Raw genomic sequence first — 20,782 nt, 5'->3', positions numbered from 1 at the left:
CAGTCAGAGTCACTGAAGTCAGGACCCCTTGAATGCACTAAACAATTGAATATAGTGCAGCCAATATCCTACATATTGCTAGATGTCTTTTGTCTAAAAAAAGAACATTATGGATGGTTGATAGTTGTTTTGCTGTGAATCGAGAATATCTAGAGTGATTTACGACGCAAGGTACAAAAAACCCCAGAAAATCTAGATACTGTTGCAATGAAAACAATGTATTCAGGGGTGGCCTAACTATTATAAGGGCCCTAGGTTGACATGGGTAGGGCCCCCCCCGCGGTCCAATTTTTTGGAGTTGAAAGATAAATGTGAGGAAATTAAAAACATCAATAATATGTTAATCAAAGGCCTGGGTGCCAGCAGTAACACTTATTGATCAAGGTGGGGGCGAGGGTGCTGTCGATAAAATTTGCTGATCGGGGGGAGGGGGGTATCATGCAGGGGGACATTTGTTATGAGTTTTGTTACTAAAATAAAAAAAGGTTGAGTTAAACAGGGGCCCTCAAGAGAGCCGGGCTCAGGGTTGTTTGCCCACCCCCCCTTCTCAAACTTCACTCCTGATTGTATTCCCCTGACCACCCAGTCAGTCCCAGTCTAATTGCCATTCCTCCACACTCCCAACTTTCATCTCTAGCCTCCCTACACTTGGCTTGGACAATATTTAATTTTTCATGCAGTCAAACTGTCCATAGATTATGCCATGCTATAAAGTATTTTGCTGGCATTTTCTACATATTCTGAAATTTTGTAAACCTTGGTTGGGGGAGGCCCACAATGAAATCTGCCCAAAAATTACCAGAGTATAGCTGTGTTTCTTAACCCGTCAGAATTAGCCAGTCAAATCACTCAACAAGCTACATACTAAACACCCCTATAGGTAGAACAAACCCCATCCAAAGAGGGCTTCATATTACATGTTAACATAGTAATAGGATTAAACTGCTTCCTTGGGTCAGGAGTCATCATGGAGGAAGCATCCCAAGGAATGAGAAGTTGAGTCCATATTTGCTCATTTTATTCAATAAATTTAGCAATAATTATGTGGGTGGCACAGTGGTTATCAATGTTGCCTCACACCTCTGGAACGTAAGATGTCTGCATGTGTTGTCACGCAGTTTCCCCCAAAGACAAGATGCTCACAAGAAAAAGTGTCTTCTGCAGCCGCCCTTTCTATCCTTTGCTACCATCTAGTGCTGCTGCTTCAGCTTTGGGGAGATTTGTCACCAAATTAAATCAGATATAGATCTTCATGCATATAATGTTTTTTGTGAAGTGGTAGTAACATCAAATCCAAGTTTATAAGACCACATTGAATACTTTTTGAGTTATCATGTTTACAAGATCAAATGTCTTCGGAGGTCACCCTTCACTTTGCTACCACTATGTGGTGTTGCTTAAATTATGCAATTAGTCTCAAAATTTGATTAGGTCCAGAGCTTCACCCATACAATATGTCTGGGAGCTCCAAAAAAGATTTGTCTAATACTTTTTGAGTTATTGTGATAACGAGAAAGTGTCAGTGGTGGCAACAGACTCCCAAAACCATATTTATTCCCCAATTGCAACATAAGAGATGGCATGTTTGTCTGTTTACATTGACTAAAAATTAATAGAAAATTATATCTTTACACAAATTAAAGGCAATTTACAGTTCACCTGAACCTAGTTTGAACCTGCAACGCCAGGAATGTGAGCAACTGAGTCATGTTCAATTACTTGATTTTCATGGTAAAACAAAGTCTTTCATAGTCTGCCATTTATGATACAAACCTCTCATAAAAGTAGTGTAATAGAAAACTCTAGTCCTTATATGTCTTTCAGTTTTAATTTCCAGGTTTTAAGTTACTATCTTACAACCCAAAATCAGAAGATTTGGGACAGTAAGGAAAATGTAAATAAATGCAGTGATTCAGAAACTTACTTTGACTTTTATTTTATTGCAGACACTAGGAACCCAAGATATTACATGTTTTGTCTGTTCATCTTTCATTTGTTATTATAAACCCATTCCTGCATTTGAGGCCTGCAACACATTCCAAAAAAAACTTGGAACAGGGGCAATTGAGGGCTAATAATGAGGTAATCATGATGTCGCATAAAAACAGTTTCCTTGAAAGGCTGAGTGAGGAGCAAAGAGGATCTCCAGTTTCTCAACAAATGTGAGAAAATTACTGAAATGTTTAAAAACAATGTTGATGAAAAAAATGGAAGCAATTTTCATATTTATTCCTCTACAATGCATAATATCATTAAATGATTCAAGGAATCTGGAGGAATTTCAGTGCATAAAGGGCATAAGAACTATACAAACGAGAGGAGGCCATTCGGCCCATCAAGCTCGCTTGGGGAGAACTTAACTAATAGCTCAGAGTAGTTAAAATCTTATCTAGCTCTGATTTAAATGAACTCTAAGATTCAGTTTGCACTATGTTATCAGGAAGACTATTCCATACTCTGACTACACGCTGTGTAAAGAAGTGCTTCCTTAAATCCAGTTTGAAATGTTCTCCCGCTAATTTCCACCTATGGCCACGAGTTCTTGTATTTGAACTAATGCTGAAGTAACTATTTGGTTGAACAGCATCCAAACCTGTTAGAATCTTATAGACCTGGATCATGTCCCCCCTCAGTCTCCTTTGCTTGAGGCTGAACAGATATACCCCAACATCCTATTGGCCTTTTTTATTGCTTCCCCGCACTGGTGAGAATGAGACATGGAAGCATCAACATACACACCAAGGTCTTTCTCATAATCAGCTACCTTTATTTCAGTAGGTCCCATAAAATACCTGTACTTTATATTTCTGCTCCCTACATGGAGTACCTTACATTTGTCTATGTTAAATTTCATCTGCCAGGTATCGGCCCAGTCACTAATTAAATCAAGATCCCGCTGTAGCTGCTGAGCCGCTAGTTCAGTATCTGCTACACCACCCACCTTGGTGTCATCTGCAAATTTCACCAGTTTACTGTATATATTGATGTCTATGTCATTTATGTAAATTAGGAACAATAGTGGTCCTAAAATTGAACCCTGCGGTACCCCACTATGAACGCAGGCCCACTGTGACATTGTGCCTCTTATAACTACTCACTGCTTCCTATCTGTTAACCAGTTATCAATCCAGGTCGCTACAGTTCCTAAAATACCTGTCGCTTTGAGTTTAAGTAAGAGCCTCTTGTGGGGGACAACATCAAAAGCCTTTTGGGTGCAAGCCTAAGCTGAACACCTATGATCTCCGATCCCTCAGGTGGCACTGCATCAAGAATTGACATTCATTAATAGCTGATATAACCGCATGGGCAAGGGATTACTATGGCGAACCTTTGTCAAGCACTCCAATATGGAGTTACATTCACAAATGTCACTAAAAACTTTACCGTGCCAAAAAAAGCCTTATGTTAACCATGTTCAGAAGCGGCTTCGACTTCTCTGGGCTTGGAGGCATCTGGGATGGACCGTTGCATAGTGGAAATGTGTATTATGGTCAGACAAATCAGTATTCCAAATCTTTTTTGGAAGGAATTGACGGCGTGTGCTCCAAACCAAAGACCATAAAGACCAGAAAAGGATCATCCAGACTGTTATCAGCAACAAGTCCAAAAGCCGGGGTCTGTCGTGGTCTGGGGTCATGTCAGTGCCCTTGGCAAAGGTAATTTATACTTCTATGATGGCACCATTAATGCAGAAAAGTACATTCAGATTTTAGAGCAACATACGCTGTTGTCAAGACATCTTTTCGAGGGACGTCCATGAATTTTTCCAAAAGACAATGCCAAACCAACATTACAAAGTCAAGGCTGCAGAAGAAGAGGATATGGGTGCTGGGCTGGCCTGCCTGCAGTACTGACCAGCCCTCAAGAGAGAATATGTGCAAAACATTCAATCTGAAAATGCTACGACGACCACCCTATACTGTTACACACCTTAAGACGTATTTGCAGTAAGAATTGGACAAAATAACACCCAAAATGCTGTATCGGTTAGTATCCTCGGTGCCAAAACAACTTTTAAGTGTTGTGAAAGGGAATGGCAACATTAAAAAGTGGTGAATTCTTCACTGTCCCAATTTTTTTTTGGAATGTGTTGAAGGCCTGAAATGCAGAAATGGATGTATACTAACAAACAAAATGAAGCTGACAAGACAAAACATGAAATATCTTGGGTTCATACTGTCTGCCATGATAGTGGTCCACACTATTAAAGCAACTAAAAATAACAACAACTGAGTCTCTTGTCAGAATAACCACCATTTATGACTATATTTAGGTTACACTCCGAAATGAGGACAGACTCAGGCAGACTATGCGGCGTTAAGCATTTATTGTTTCAAACAGGTTTTTAAAAAAAAAAAAAAAAAAACGAACGCATAACTTTTCATCATGCCCTTACTTGTTTTCTACATCAACTTTGCGTTTCATGGTCTTTGAGAGTGCCATTTTACCTCTGTTAAGAGACCCTTTCCTGTCACTTCCTCCGTGTTTGTTTTTCAAGTGCTGTATAAATAAAGTTGACTTAGACTAATTGAGTTGAGGCAAAATATCTATCACTCCTAGTGGTTGACTGTGGTATAGGTATGGGAGCCTGAATCAAATGCCTTCAGTTTTGTAATGAAATGGAAAAAGTATAAACATTAAACATAATGTTAAGCCAAAATTAGATTTTTATTTGATTTTCTTCTTGGGGGTCCGGCCCCCAAGGAGACTGTCTGGTAAAACTCTGGCCCTCTGACAAATATACTTGATGACCCCTGGTCTACTCCTTCAAAAGGTCAGAGTCAATTTTTCAAATAAATAATACCCCCACAAAGTGTAAGGTAAGGAGTGACTTTAGTTTCTAAGGGTGAGTGGTGGCTCTGAGCCTAGGCACCTGTGCCAGCAATTTAAAGGTTACTGGTTTGAATCCTGTTGATTTTACTCCATTTGGCCCTGAACAAAGCCCTTAACCTGCAATTCCTTTGTCCTGGGTATGACCTTAACTTTCATCCAGCCTTGCAAGCAGGTCCTCCAGATTTCAGGTGGCAGGATTGGCACTTCAGCCTCTGGAAAAAACTCACACTGTTCCATTTGGACCAGTGTGGCACTGAGGTGTCACCCATTGCAAGGCTGCTTTCAGGTTCTCATCCCTGAGGTGGTCTGTTGTGTGGTGGGTGTGGCAACGTGCTGTAATCAGCACATGCTCCTTACTGATTGTACGGTTAGCCTGAAATTTTCTCTGAAAAAATGTTTTTAATCTGTTTCAGTCATCCACAAAGCTTCAATTTCCTTCTAAAAAAACAATACTATACTATACTACATTATATTATACTATACTAACAATACTATAATCTGAAGCCTTTATATCCAGCACAATAAACATTGTATACATACACATACATAGATATGTATTCTTTGGGTATTTTTAGGTTTTTGAGCGATGCTGAAAGGCCAGCAGCGACGAGATGCCATTTCGGTGTATAGCCGTACATCCTCTTCTGTTTGTTTACCACATCTGTGACAAGGAAGTGACCCAGTATAAATGAAACATGTCTTCTTTCATTGTACATATCAGCAAAGAGATGAACAACAGAGTCTTTCTTTAGTTGCAAATTAGTTTCATATAAATGTATATTTCACACTTATTTGATAAAAAAAATTCCCCACAGAGACAGGCAGTGCAGACATAAGTGGAAAAAACCCCAAAAATCATTTAAAAAATCTGTATCATCAGTAAATATACTGAGTTAATGAAAAGCAAAGCCCAGAGTTTCGGGTAACATTGTGCAGCAGATAATACTGTTGCCTCACAGGTTTGTGGGTTTGAATCCCACTCTTCTCTCTCTCTGTGGAGTACGTATCCTGTGCTCGGCTGGTTTCCCGCAGGTACTCTGCTTACCTCAGTCAAGCAGTTAGATGACCTGGCATCTATAAATTGTCCGTTTTGTTTGTGTGTCCCCATCCTGACATCCCATCAAGGGCATTCCTCTGCCTCGTGCCCTATTCTGCCTGCCCCATGTCCTATCAATGGATAAGAGGTGGCAGGATATTTAAATAAGTCTAGACACCGCCTATGAATTATCTAAAAAGCATCAGGATAGTAAGCCACTGATTCTAATCCAAGTGTCTCTCTCAAGTTTTGCAGGAATATCACATTAAACATCAAGGTTTTTCTTTCTTTTCCAGAATCCATCTAAAGCGAAATAGTAAACGAGTGGGTCCAGGCAACAGTTGAAGGTTGAGAGACACAATGTTACCTCTAGAAGCTCCAGGTTAAGCTGGTTGAGATTCCATAGCAACATGACGATGAAAGGCAAAAAGAGGGCAAATATCAGCACATTGACAAGGAAAATCAACATCACCCTTTTCACACTGTACCCAGCCAGGTCCATCTGACGATTGTTTAGGCTCCACACAACTCTGGCTGTGGAAATCACGTTGACAATGAACAAGAGGGGCAGGCAAACCGATAGGGTTAACGCAAAGAAGGGTGGTGACAACTCATTCGCAATGGTAGTGTTAGAATCACCCAAGTTATAACAGTTAATCATAGGAATGCAGGTATAGAATGATTCCGACCTGAATACATGAGAAATGCTGTACGTCATTGCCAGCAACCACACTGCACCGCAAGCGATCCCTGATGTCCTGGGAGAGCGCACCACCCGAGAGCGCAGTGGGTAGACCAGAGCCAGCATGCGGTCCACGCTGATGAAGGTGATGAAGAAGGAGCTGGACAGGATGTTGGCTCGGAAGAAATAGGTCATCAGCTGGCAGGGGATCTTCATCAAGGTCTCACTGGGTTTGATGTGCAAGGCGATGCGTAGGGGCAGAGAGAGGATCAGGAGAAGGTCGGAGGCGGCCAGGTTGGCCATGATGATGGTGTTGGCCGCCCGGAACCCGTGTCTGCAGACGATGATCCACAGTGACAGTGCGTTCAGTGGCAGTCCCAGCAAAACCACGAAGGAGTAAGCGACAGCCAACGGTGTACTGTTCTGGCAAGTTGTGTTGTGTGTCCCACTCATCCTCACTGGTCTCTGTGAAAAAGGAAGAGCAAATGATATTTTTCTTGTTTTCAGTTTCCACCGTTACCCATTCAGCAGATACTCTGTTAACCATAAAGTCAGCTTCCTGTTTCCTTTGCAGCTGTGGCAATTTATAGCAACATCTTAGCTAAGGGTGAAGACTAACTGGAAAAAGTGCTCAGTTTATACAAACCACTGCACTGCTGCGTCAAAGCACCACCGGCGACCACCACATTAAAGTGGCTAACAACTACAAATGTTAGGCCTATCTTGTAAGCGGCAATCAATAAATTTTTAACTGGTTAACTGATTGCTGGCCAGCTGAATATATTTAACTACATTTATATTTTATTTGTGGATTATATGTAATATATTAGACTACAAGTGTAATATTTTTAAAATATTTTTGTTTTCTTTTGAAAATGGTAATGTACATCAGTTTGGGAAACCAATGTTATTGCACCTGATATTGTAATAATTATTCAATATTTTTTGCCATTTCCAATCCTAAATCTTTTTCGTTTTTGTTCAGTTCTGATTAGATTGGTCAAATTCCATTAGTTAAGGTATACCTTACCAATCAAAAGTTTGGACACACCTACCCATAGAAATATTTTTTTGTACTGTTTTCTACGTTTTATAATAATTATACAGACATAAAAACTATAAAATAATCTATGCACTGACCAGAAAAGTATTCAATTTGTGGGTTGGGACAAGGTTGCCAGTTCAAATCCTTGGGTCAGCAAAAAGACCCCCAATGGGTCCTTGAGCAAGGCCCTTAACCCCAATTGCTTCAGGGCCTGGCTGCCCCTACTGTCTCCTCTATGCCAGGTCCATGAGGTGGCCTCCTGGGATGCTTTTCCAGCTGTCCCACATATATGCTGAGCACTCACTTGTCAAAAGGTCAGGTGGCCCGGTCATGTGATATTATCACTCTCCTCTCTTTTACTCTTCTTAAACATGTGAGATAAAGGCATAACGTGTTTTTTTTTGTCAAACTACTTAGAATTTCATAACTAAATTACAATATTTTGATTTTAAATTTAAATTTCAGCTGGAGTCTTGGTTCTGATATACAGCACAAAATCTCCCCCTTTTCTGCTCAAGCATGGCATGCCAGCGCATCAGCAAGTGTCGAGGTAGATAGCTCCAATGAACAACTTCTCAGGGCAAACAGGCAGACATGAGGCTTTCAAGAGGTAGCAGACAGCTGCACAACTTTTTTCCTAAGCTTTGCAGAGCATTCTATTTTGAGCTTTTGCAACTGTGTTTAGCTTTGTAGCTAATTAGTTCTCATCGCATCAAAGTTCCAGTGGTTAGTAAACAAAGTGGGTTTCATTTTCGCGTATAAATTGGATTATATTGTTGCAGCTGATTACATTTCAGCACTCTGTCGTGTGTATGCAAGTGACAAAATTACTCTAAGGAGTACAATTTATAGATCAGATAATTAACATACAGCAGTAGAATTACCTATAAAAGGGTACATTACAAAGAAACGTTGACTAGGCATAAGTGCAGCAAGGCTGAGTTTCCGATGAACTCCTGGTTACAAGCATAAAACGGCCTGCATCTCCCCATCAGGGAATCAAACGATGGTCTCCCAACTGACAGGGATGATGCTAACCACTGTACTGACAAGCATTAGAATGCCACAGCACAGTTGTATTATTAACATATCAGGATGGTAATTGCCAGTTACATTTCATCTTATTAGCTGATACCATGGCAAATATGAGTGAATATCTTCTTTTTGGAGCTGGCTTCATTTCAGACCATACTCTCATAGCTATTACTCAGCAAATTCTTATTGCCCAAATAAGTTAGAACTATACTTGTGGAAGCAAGCCAAAAACATTCCATTAGAGACAATGCTTATGGAAATATCCCTTATGGGATGTAAAATCAAGGAACCAGAAACCTCGCCTGGAACAGGGAAACTGGGGCCCCACCCCAGAGACAGGCCTGGTAGGGAGCTCATTGGTGGCCGGCCACAGGCCAAATGAGTCACAGGGGTCATTCTCCTGTATGTGGCCCAATAACTGCAGAAGGAACCATAGGGTTCCGGTGCATTGTGAATCACGCAGAGACCTTTTCGGTACCCAAACTGGCTTTAGAGACATCTCAGGAAGGGACACAGCTATAGCAGGGAAGTAGCTAGAGATTTTTTGGGTCCCATGAAAGCCCATGGGCCCCCAACCCAGACCAATATAATTATGTTCCAAATTTGTTAGGGCCCCTGTCACTGTCAGGCCCTTAGAATCATCCTGACTTTTTTTGTTTAATTTTAATACAACTTTGTTGATCCCCATGGGGGGATTGTCATACCCCCCTATATGGTGTCCCTGCTATCTGGTGGGAAAGGAGCCTGACCTAGTGTGGGAAGTAGAGAGATACCAGCTAGTTCGGTTCACCGTAACACTCAGCATGGGCTCTGGAACAAAACTCTGGACTCTATTCCACTCTGGAGTTACCCTGTATCAGAGGTGTCGGTTTGGTTTGGGTTTCTCATAACCAACCAGTTAAGCACTATGTTTGAGCTCACCCCGGTGAACAAGAGGGTCACCTCCCTTCGACTTCAGGGACAAGGTCTGACTGTTATTAGTTCAGAGTCTCCGGCCTTCCTGGAGACCGTGGGTGGGCTGCTCTGTAATCATATCAACAGGTCTGCAATCATACATCTTGGACAGTAGGGTGAAGAGAGGAGCAAAGCTGAGAACTGATCATTGCTTGGGGGTGAGCTGGATCAGATGGTGGGGAAAGTGCCGGCTAGACTTGGTAGACCCAAACTCATAGTGACGGTGTGCTGGGAGCGTCTGGCAGAGGCTCCTGTCTGGGAGATGTTCAACTCACATCTCTAGCAAAACGTCTCTTGCATACCTAGGAAGGCTGGAGAAATTGAGCCTGAATGGGCAGTTGCTCCGAGCCTCCATTGCTGAGGCAGCTGTCCAGAGCTGTATTCATAAGGTTGTTGTCATGGCAGCAACCTCCAAACCTAGTGGTGGACACCAGTGGTAAAGTGAGTCATCAGGCTAAAAAGGGAAGCCAATCAAGCTTGCTTAGCCTGTAGGATTCCAGAAGCAGCTGACAGGTACTGACAGGTACTAGCAGGCCAAGTGGAGTGTGAGTTTGCCAAATGTGGAAGCAAAAATGGACAGGCAATTCAGGAGGGGGAAGCAGGGTTTTGCCCATGCTGATTACAACGAGGATAGAGGGCTGCTGACCTCAGCTGGGGATATAGTCAGACAGCGGAAGGAGAACTTCAAGGACCACCTGAATTCCACTGACACACCTAGTTAGGAGGAAGTAGAGATGGCAATTTCGGCACCCAGGATCGATCCGTTCCGAAGACGTCCCAAACTTCTGGTCTCGATACGGAGTTTACGAAATGTTTCGAAACATCACTCATGTGACCGCCGTGTCATTGTTCATGGCAAGAGAAAAAAACTATCAAAAAACCCCCGGAAAAAATCGGGGCTTGTTGGTTTGAGCGAGTAGTTTGGCAATCATTATTATTTGAAATCCAATTGTATTAGTGAAAAAGGTTAGCAGTTAGTTTGATTTAGGCATAAATATATTGAGGGACATATAGCAGGTGTAATATCAAGGTTTTGCTTAGATTCAGTTAGAAACATAAATCAAAAAGCTAGAGTACGCATAGACACATAGATTACATATACATATATTAACATTGCTAACATAGACAAAGACTGTTGTTTGAAACTGCGTTTTGCACTGTTCTATTCTATACAAATTAGTTAAAACTAAACCATTCCTATAACCTGCTTAACATACACAAACCTAGATAGGATGAGTATTCTAACCTCAGTAGCTAATTAATTACTATGCACACTCAATACGCGGATGGTATGTAAATACAGAAATTATGTTTTAACAATACACAACCATGGGAACAAATAATCTCTATAAATGATGTACTGTAAGACCAAATTTAGGTTTTGATTGACTAGGGGAAATTCTATTGTATACAAATAATCAATACTTTATTGATCCCCATGGGGAAATTGTCTTTACACCTCCCTCAACTTGCTCTTTGTAAAAAGTAAGCTGCCTGCGAAGGGCTGCCACCCATAGCAGCACCCAGGGAGCTGGGGACTTAGGGCCTGGCTCAAGGACCCGCCAACATACGGAGGTGGGGTTTGAATCGGTGACTTTCTGATTACAGACACACAGGCTTAGCCCACTGAACCACAGGCTGCCCCTAACATGCAAACAATGCAGATAATTCCAAAGAGACAAGGTACAAATACTGTATATATGGTGCGAGCAAAGTAAACATACTGCAGCAGATTAAAAAAGTACATAGTGCACAAATGGATGTAAAATCTTGAGGAGCAGAATGTGAAACTAAACGTGAATATTTAAAGATGAGAATAATAATCATCTGCAAATAAATTACGTGCAGTTAGAACACAAGGCACCGGATTGTATTATAACAAGAGAGGATGCTTCCTGACGTATTATGGCTATGGATGGGGAGAGTAACGTCTGGAGAAAGTGTGATGTCGGTCACCAGTTGTCTGACGGCTTCGGGCAGCGATAATCCCCAGTAGCATTTTCACCACAACATGGTGTAATGAGCTGGTGGCTAAATATGCTCCATTATAGAGGCCACAGAAGTGGACGTGCAGACTTGTACATAATATTGCTAACATCCTCTTCTCTGCTTCTGATATTAGTGCAGGAGAGGTTTCGCGACCAGACCATACACAAGAGACATTAATAATCTAACGTTTCTATGATTCGTAATAGTTGAATTATGGTTGGCAAAAAGTTATCACACGTTAATTGCAGATATATTATACTTATGACAGAATATAAAAATAATCAAAAAGAAATTACATTGTATTATATGGTGGCCGAGAAGGGCAAATCAAATTAGCATTGCATAAAACAAATTAACATTTCATTAAACAATTAAAAAATTAAGTAAAATTCATACGTAAAGCAATCTGGGAAACAACCCATACGAAAATTAACCATGGTTTTACTATGATTAAATAACCACCCAGGTAGCAAAATTCTTCTGGGCCAGATCTGCCCCACACTATTCATTTTCCTCTGGCCCAGATACCACAAAGAATGACGGCCCAGACATGGATTTTCTGATTGGGGCCATAACAGGCCCAGTGACGGCCCAGATATGGTTCTACCTGATCTGGCCCATAAACAATTGCAAAACACATACAGTAGTACACAAATAAGGAGATATGAATCATTATGTCCATGACAGAATATCATGAACAAGTAAACAATATTTAAACAGGGTTGTTAATTTCACCATTTTATTCACAACACAAGTCAAAGTTGTAAGCATGTATGTATGCAATCTGAAATGTAATATTTGTTCTGATCTGACATAAAAAAACACTCATTGCTGAACTGTAACTGTCCAGAAGGCTGCTATATCCAATACTGCACAGAATATATGCCCCTGATTTTTCCATATGAGTTTCATCCCTGTTTTTTTTGCTGTTCAAGCCCAGCCTCAGCACGTCTCCAGGTCCCTGAGCAAGACCCTCAACCCCCAGCTCCCTGGGCGCCGCTACAGGTGGCTGCCCTTCGCGGACAGCTTGCTCTACAAAGAGCAAGTTGAGGGAGGCGTAAAAAGAATTTCCCCACAATAAAGCCAGAGATTAATGGGGGTGAAAATCACACATTTTGCATTTGTCGGGTTCTAAGGGTCAACAGGGAGATATTAAGCCATTGTGATAAATACTGAGGTCTTGACTGGTCTTAAAATAAAAATTTGAGTCCTCTATTTCCGAGACTGAGACAAGTCAAAATAAACTCTATTTCGAGATGAAACCAAGACCACAAAAAAAGAGGTATCCAGTACTATAACACTACCTGAGGATTCAAGTTATTGAAATGTATCAGTTGAGTAAAGGTTACTAAGCACTTTCTAAAACACTTAGATTCCAGCGAACCACCGTAAGAACCATCATCTCCAAATGGACAAAACGTACAACAGTGGCAGATCTGCCCAGTAGTGGCAGGCCTAGCAGAATAACTCCAAGAATGCATAAAAAAATATCATCAGGAATGTCACAGCGGACTTTAGAGGTACATCTAAGGAACTGCAGGCCTTTCTCAGGTCAGTTAATGTCTGCGCTCATGGTTCCACCATTAGAAAGAAATTGGGCGAAAATTGTGTCCATGGGAGAAATGCACAGTGAAACCCCCTGTTTAACCAGAATAAGAAGACTCGTCTAACACTTGCCAAAAAAAGCACCTTGATTAACCCTAACACTTCCAGGAGAAGGTGCTGTGGACTGATGAGTCAAAAGTGGAACTTTTTGGAAGACAAGGGTCCTGCTACATTTGGCATAGAGACGGTGGAGGTAGTGCGATGGTGAGGGATGCTTTGCTGCTTCAGGCCCTGGGCGACCTGCCATAACTGAGGGACACATGAATTCAGCCATCTACCAGAAAGTGCTGAAGGAGACTATCTGGTAATCAGTCTGTGATGTGAGGGTCAAGCACAACTGGGTCATGCAGCAGTACAACGATCCACAGCACAAGAGCAAGTCCACAAAACAAACTTAAGGTTTTGAAGTGGCCTAGTCAATGTCCTAACTCGATCCCCACTGAGATACTGTGGTGGGACCTTGAGTGGAGGGTTCATAGTTTTAAACCCTGCAATATGGCCAAATTAAAACAAGACTGTAGAGAATAGTGGGTCAAAATATATCTACAATAATGCCAAAGACTGATCTCTAAGTGTTTGATTGCAGTTGTTACAATTACAACTGCAGTGCTGGGCAGTGGTGGCTTGATTGTTAAGGAAGCGCACTTGTAATTGAAAGATTGAATCAAATCCCCGACCAGCAAGGCACCACTGAGGTACTCTGAGCAAGGTACTGCCCCCGGGCGCTGAATTAGCTGCCCCCTGCTATGTCACATTGTCACATATGGGTTAAAAGCAGAGGACACATTTTGTTGTTGTGCACTGTGTGCTGTGGTGTGTTGACAATGACCACTGATCACCAAATTCTACAATGTCACATGGGAGTTGGTGATTATTTTTTTTCCTTCAATAAATCAAATGGTCATTTAAAAACTGTTTTGGGTTTACTCTGGTTGTCCTTTGTATTATCCTAAATTTGTTTGGAGATCATACACAAGTGTTACAGATAAGTGAAAATAGATGCAATTTGGAAAGGGGCAAATACTTTGTCACTTTATATATAAGTGTGACACATATCCTATTAATGCTTAAAGGTCACTGCTTTTTCCTGCAATAAGGATTAGTTGTTTGTGTGGGTTAAGCTTGCAAAGACGTGAACTGCATACAGCACATTTAGTAAAATTATACTAGTTTTTAATTGGAAAACTAACACCAAAGTGATGTCCTCACCTGCTGTTGACTATTTGTGTGAACGTTCTTTAAACTGGGTCTACATTTATCATGCTAGTCAGTTTTGCAATGCGTCACTACATGTGCAAAGCAACTTATCTCATTATTTTGTTAGTTTACATAGTAGTACATGATTATTGAATTCATTTCCCTACATTTGATACGTAGCCTACTTTGGAGATGAATCTCTATAATTTCTCTATAATCTCTATAATATAATTTTTTACATCTGTCAGATTCAATATTATATGAAAATTTCGATACTTGGCCAGCTAACTACACCTACAGTATATGTTATATGTCTTATATTTAAGCTACACCTGTAATGCATTTTCAAGACATTTTTGTTTTCTTTCCCCCGTTATACACTATGATGGCGGTAATAATGTTATCATGCAACAAGATCTACTTGCATATGTTGCACATTTCTCATGGTCAATACAATTATTTTTATGTTGTTACTTCTATGCTTTGAAACATGACTTACTCCTTGCGATTATTTGCTAACTCTGGTCGCTGTGTAATCTGAATAGATCTCCGTAAAGTTGCAATGTATTTAAAAGTAAGTTTGCATGGACCTTTTTTTGCGGTTCTGTATAAGGAGCAACATCCTCAGATATAATGTGACATAGCTTGTCTGCATTAGGCTAGTTCAGACAGAGTAGTAACTATTTGCTTTTGAAAGTTAGAAATTTATTTAAAATATTTGTATATTTGCATGCCATTGTGTATCACTTCAATTTATTATGTGCATTGGATGAAATAAATACTGGGATTACAGGCAACAGAATCAATACTAACATGCAGTAGTTACAGTTGTACATGTATGTAGACCTGGATTTCCAATACTGATCAAATTGAAGACTGTTAATGAAATGGCATATGGCAACTGCATACTGAGAGGACTATGAAAATGAAATACAAATTAACAGCAGCAGAAGAAGGATGTATCCATTTGTAGAAATATATGAATTTTGTCGAAAATGGAATATGATATAATTATAGGCAATCAAAGATCTCTGTGTCAAGGTGGCTAATCAAAGCACATCATTGTTTATTTATTCTACTTAAGGTTTTATGACCAACTTCTCTGTGGTCACTGTAGAGTGAAACCATTGAACCAACTAAAACATTTGAATGTAGAGCATCCATTATCCTACATGATGATAGATAACTTAAAATCTAAAAATAAACATTAAGGATGGTCGATAGTCTCAGAATTTTGAATTGAGAAAAAGGAGTTATGGATTCACAATATAATAATAATAATAATAATAATAATAATAATAATAATAATTCCAACATGAAAAGTGGCATGTTTCTCTATGTAGATTGTTCAATTATTTACTGAAAAAATTGTAGTGCCTTTATACATTAAGCGCACTTTATAGTTCAACTGAACCAGAGTTGAACCTGCAACCATGGGTATGTCAGCAACTGAGTCACATTCAGTTACTTGACATTCATGGTAAAACAAAGTCTTTCACCCACTTCACCCATACATCCTGCTATTTATGAATCAAACCTCTAATACAAAAATGATGTGACAGCAAACACATGTGGTTATCGCAAGTCCTTGTCATGTCTGGAGTGGTGAGGTAGAGTAAAACCCTCAGAGGCTTTGCACAGGGAAAAACAAATAGGGGGCACATACAAACACTGTTACATAAGGGGTAGGTGTGGGCAACAATAAACTCATAACATGAGGTGAGAAACAGCTGGGATAGACACTAACGAATGTGCACAGGATGGCTAAAAGAGACATCTGCTGGCCAAACAGGAACAGGACGTGGCTGATGGAGAGATCATGACAGTCGTTATCTCTGTGTTTACATTTTAGCTTAGTCTACTATCTCACGTTAGCAGTTTTTCTTGGTAGATATTCACTGTTCCTGACAGTTTCATGAAGTATTAATTCGCATAAATTTCTTCACAAAAATGGTTTTTAATGTCTTTCAGCGACCCACGTAACTTCAAACTATCTTGTGGTTTTTCAACAACACTATAATCTGTAGCCCTCATACCCAGCATAAAACATGCTACATGTTTATACAAAAGTTTACTTCAGGCATTTTTTTTTTGCAATGCTGAAAGGTCAGAAGTTTCGGCATTTGGAGGTGGCTTATAGCTTATAACACCACATCCTGTTCTGTTTATTTACCACATCTGTCTTAAGGATGTTACAAAGTATAAAAAACATGTTTTTGTTGAAAGTATGCTTTTCCGTACATTTATCTTTTACATTTATTTATTTGACATATTATTTTCTACAAAGAGACAAGTCAGTGCAGAAATAAGTAAAATAAAAGCAAAATACAGCAACAAAGTTTCAGGTGGCATTGTGCAGTAGGATTTACAACAAGTTTTCATGTACAAAATATATTCTGTGCCACAAAAAGCATTATTTAATGATGAAATCAAGTAATGTCTTGCTGTCTTTTGTCCACGAAAATATAAAGACTTCCTGTGCAAAGAGGAAACTGTATGTTAAAAGTATCCAGAAGCATTGTCATCTTCTTTGAGCTCTGAGGCATGTGGAATGGACCATCGCACAGTGGAAACATGCATTGTAGTTGAATGAATCAACATTTCAGGTCTGCATGTTGTGCATCCAGACTGTTACCAGTAAAAAGAATGTTCTACATTCAAATGGTTTAGTTGGTTCAGTGGTTCCACCATACAGTGACCACAGTGACCACAGAGAAGTTGGTCAGAAAACCATACTGTAAGTAGAATAAATAAACAATTTTTGATTGCCTAGAATTATATCATATTTGATTTTCCGAAGCAGTCTAGTAATAGTACCCTATTTATACAAGTGGATACATCCTTCTTCCGCTGCTGTTAATTTGTATTTCATTTTCATAGTATGCAGTTGCCATATGCCATTTCATTAACAGTCTTCAATTTGATCAGTATTGGAAATCCAGGTCTACATACATGTACAACTGTAACTACTGCTTGTTAGTATTGATTCTGTTTCCTGTAATCCCAGTATTTATTTCATTCAATGCACATAATAAATTGAAGTGATACACAATGGCATGCAAATATACAAATATTTTTAATAAATTTCTAACTTTCAAAAGCAAATAGTTACTACTCTGTCTGAACTAGCCTAATGCAGAAACGCTGTCACATTATATCTGAGGACATACAGAGACCAAATAGGTTAGCAAAGTTATCACAAGGTGTAAGGTGTAAGGTCGTGTTTCAGTGCATGAAAAAAGCAAAATAAAAATAACTGACTATTGACTGTGAGAAATGTGCAAGTAGATCTTGTTGCATGATAACATTATTACTGCCATTATAGCATATAACTGGCAAAAGTTCAAAAAACATCTTGAAAATGTATTACAGGTGTAGTATAACCAGGGGTTGGCATAAGTGGTACGCAAATACGCATGCGTGGGATAAAAAATTAAATACGCAGCAGTTTTCAGACTTCATGGCGCAAAAGCGTACCTTTATACTGGATCTCTAGTTACCACAACTCAGGTAAGGAAACCCTTAAAAAGGAAAATGATTAAAAGATGAAAAAATTACGTTGTCTGAGTACAAAAATTACTTACAAGAACTTTAAGCCAAATTAAATAGATCAACCTTTTTTAAAGGTTACAGCAGACCGCCCACATCTACCTTGTGATTTTTTTGGTGTTCCACCACCCACCAAAAAGGCCTTTACAGACTTGTGGCTGTATGTTCAGATGGAGCAGCTGTTAATGTGGGAGTGTACAACGGTGTGGTTCCAAAGTCACGAAAAGTAGTTGCCATCGGGGACTTGGCAAGTTCCATAACATCAGGTGGTCTGGTGTGGAAGCATGAAACTTTGCTTAAAATGTGGAGGCTTCTACCTGCAATTAGGGATCAAGTGTCATCAATCTCAGACATGGAAGAGATTTGTACTCAACGCTTTTACTGTCTTTTATCACACATGCTGGACATTGGCAGTGTCTTGCAACATATCTCTGCTATATTTCAGTGTGAGAAACTCATGACTGGACAATGTAAAGATGAGCTCATGGTGGCTGTAGGCCAGTTCAGTCTTTTACTGGAAAGCAATGGCCACTACAGGTCAACAGCACCCAGTCATGTTGATGCAGACAAGATCTGATCTGTCAACAGCTTTGATTGCAGAATTTGAAAGCTGTTATGCATCATGAAATGCATGTGACATTTTCTTGATATTTGACCCCTCTACATTGCCCAAAGAGAAGCAGGACATTCATGGTTTTGGAAATGTTGTCCTCAATGATATAATTCTGAAGTACAAACTTTGCTTGTCTGTAGAACCAGAGTATGTTTTGGCGGAATGGATGAGATTAAAGCAAGCTGGAAAACTCAGTGAATGATCTGCTCAGTATTAAAACCAACTGATCAGATACTTATACAAATATTCAGAAAATACTGATGCTTTCTCTCACTCTGATGATGGGATTTTCACAGGTCGACCTAATCAAGAATAAGTACAGAAGTCGCTTGTCAGACAGAAGTTCATCAGCACTAATGCACATTCATATGTCCAAACTGACTACTGAGACTTTCAAACCCAAATGTATAGTTGAACTCCGGATGGGAACAGGACGTCGGCAGATTAGTCAGAAAGAAAGAACTGGTGAAATGAACGGCAGAAGTGAGGATGATATAGATAGTGAGGTGAAGATTTTTAGTTATGGTGAGTACCAGTTCATTCATGTAGGTACTCATTAGAGTACTACAGCAAAAAAATGTATACTCCTGAGTATAACATTTTAAATACAATATAAAATATGTAACATATAGGTGTAGTTTAATATATTGAAAACATTTTCCTTCGCCTAATATAATGCTGAATTTGACAGATGTGAAAAATTATAGAGATTCAGAGTTGGCTATGTGTAATATTCTGGGGGAATTATTTTGAATACAATCATTTTCCACTGGATAGCTGGTATGAAGAATGCAGCCTCTTACTATCCCTTTAGGCAGCATGGTAGACACATGACGCTCGTGGATATTCTCCGCATCACCCAAAATGTTCATCTCGGCAGTCTTTCAGGAACTCCACACGTCCCATCAGCGTTTTCCGTGGAGAAAAGAAAAGAAATACAAGGAAGAAACAAAGAAGTTTATATCCAAGAGGAATCCAGGCTTCTGCACTGCAGAAGTTATCCACCAACAAAAGAAATAAAAATGGCACGTCTTCCTCGCAGGTGCCTGCCACACGTTGTTCTTCCCAGATCCCTTTTCCATGACCAGTTCATTTCACTACCACCTTACAGTACTAAGGAGCCAATCACAATGTTCGGCCCACCTCTTCTCAGGGGGGGAACACACCTGAGTGTTTGGAACTCTGCGCCCGATGCTAGTTCTGTTATTTTTTTATAAATAACTTTTCCCTCCGCCACGCACCTTTTACTGGCATCCGAAATTATAAATTATAAATGCAGGGTTCTGGCGCAAACAAACACTTACCAAAACAAATAATGTCTACATTACACAGCTGTATACAATACCATCAAAATCAAAGTATCCACAAAATAAAACATGGATTACAACTATGTCAGAAAAAAGAAAATACATGGTTGTCTATCACACTACAAAGAACCTCTGCCAATATTCACGCTTGTGCTCAATGAGAACCCACAGTGCCAGGATACGGTCAATGGTAGACTTCTTAGGCGTAAAACCAGACTGCTCCAGTCACAGACAGACAAGCAGATGTTCACGGATCCTGTTAAGGATGACCGTAGCAAGGACCTTACCCGGCTCTGAAAGCTGTGTTATCCTCTTGTAGGTGCCACAATCCTGCCGATCACCCTTCCCTTTCCAGATATTTTTATTATGTTTTTATTGATATGTAAACTAACAAAATTATGAGAGAAGCTGCTCTGCACATGTAAACTGATGTATGCCATTCACACCTCTACAAGCTCAACCCACACAAACAACTTAGCCTTCTTGAAGGAAAAAAGCAGTGTCACATAAGCATTGATAATAAGACGCGAATATGTTGAACTGAAATAAATCCAGTACCATAATAAAGTTGCCAAATTCCCTCTATTTTCACTTATTTGTAACAATAATAATCATAATCTCCAAACAAATTTAGGATAATACAAAGGACAACCAGAGAAAACCAACAGTTTTCTCAGTTTTTAAATGACCATCTGATTTATTGAAGGAACAAAATTCAGCAAGACCCATATCACCCATGTGACAAAGAAAATGCCAGCTTGGCTAACAGAGCACCTGCAGAATGGGACGCCTCTTTAACTGTGAAAGATAAGATAGTGGGGAACTGTTTAAACAGAAGGGGAGAAAAATATCATTAATTCTTGGGACCTACAATGTGTCTGCTCAATCAACACCGTACTGGCTGTCGCCTACTCCTTTGTGGTTTCAGAGGGACTAC

The 20,782-nt window shown here is 39.9% G+C and overlaps 1 protein-coding gene across 3 annotated transcripts; it reads right to left on the bottom strand.

Annotated features, from left to right (window-relative positions):
- Positions 1 to 4,363: 4,363 nt before the first annotated feature.
- LOC140581525 (lysophosphatidic acid receptor 4-like) lies at positions 4,364 to 20,568 on the bottom strand. Of its 3 annotated transcripts, XM_072704453.1 has the most exons (3): positions 20,133 to 20,563; positions 19,342 to 19,429; positions 4,364 to 7,016 (listed from the first exon to the last, which is right to left on the bottom strand). In XM_072704453.1, the coding sequence occupies exons 2-3, from the start codon at positions 19,408 to 19,410 to the stop codon at positions 6,135 to 6,137; spliced, it is 951 nt and encodes a 316-aa protein (XP_072560554.1). In that variant the 5' UTR covers positions 19,411 to 19,429; positions 20,133 to 20,563; the 3' UTR covers positions 4,364 to 6,134. The 3 variants fall into 3 exon arrangements, 2 of the variants coding, with proteins under 2 accessions (XP_072560554.1, XP_072560553.1); XM_072704452.1 differs by having other exon boundaries at positions 19,342 to 20,563; XR_011984616.1 differs by lacking the exon at positions 4,364 to 7,016 and adding an exon at positions 16,728 to 18,242 and having other exon boundaries at positions 19,342 to 20,568.
- Positions 20,569 to 20,782: the final 214 nt, after the last annotated feature.

Source organism: Paramormyrops kingsleyae, chromosome 21 (genome assembly GCF_048594095.1).
Source record: "Paramormyrops kingsleyae isolate MSU_618 chromosome 21, PKINGS_0.4, whole genome shotgun sequence".
In the NCBI taxonomy this organism is placed as follows: Eukaryota; Metazoa; Chordata; class Actinopteri; order Osteoglossiformes; family Mormyridae; genus Paramormyrops; species Paramormyrops kingsleyae.
Note: the sequence above shows the minus strand (reverse complement) of the source record. Positions and strands in the feature narration are given on the sequence as shown.

Coding starts and splice junctions, on each gene's coding strand:
- LOC140581525 (XM_072704452.1), bottom strand. CDS start 19,410: ATGAACATTTTGGGTGATGCGGAGAATATCCACGAGCGTCATGTGTCT. Junction 7,017..19,341: donor CCATGCTGCCTAAAGGGATA/GTAAGAGGCTGC, acceptor CCTTTTTCACAG/AGACCAGTGAGGATGAGTGG.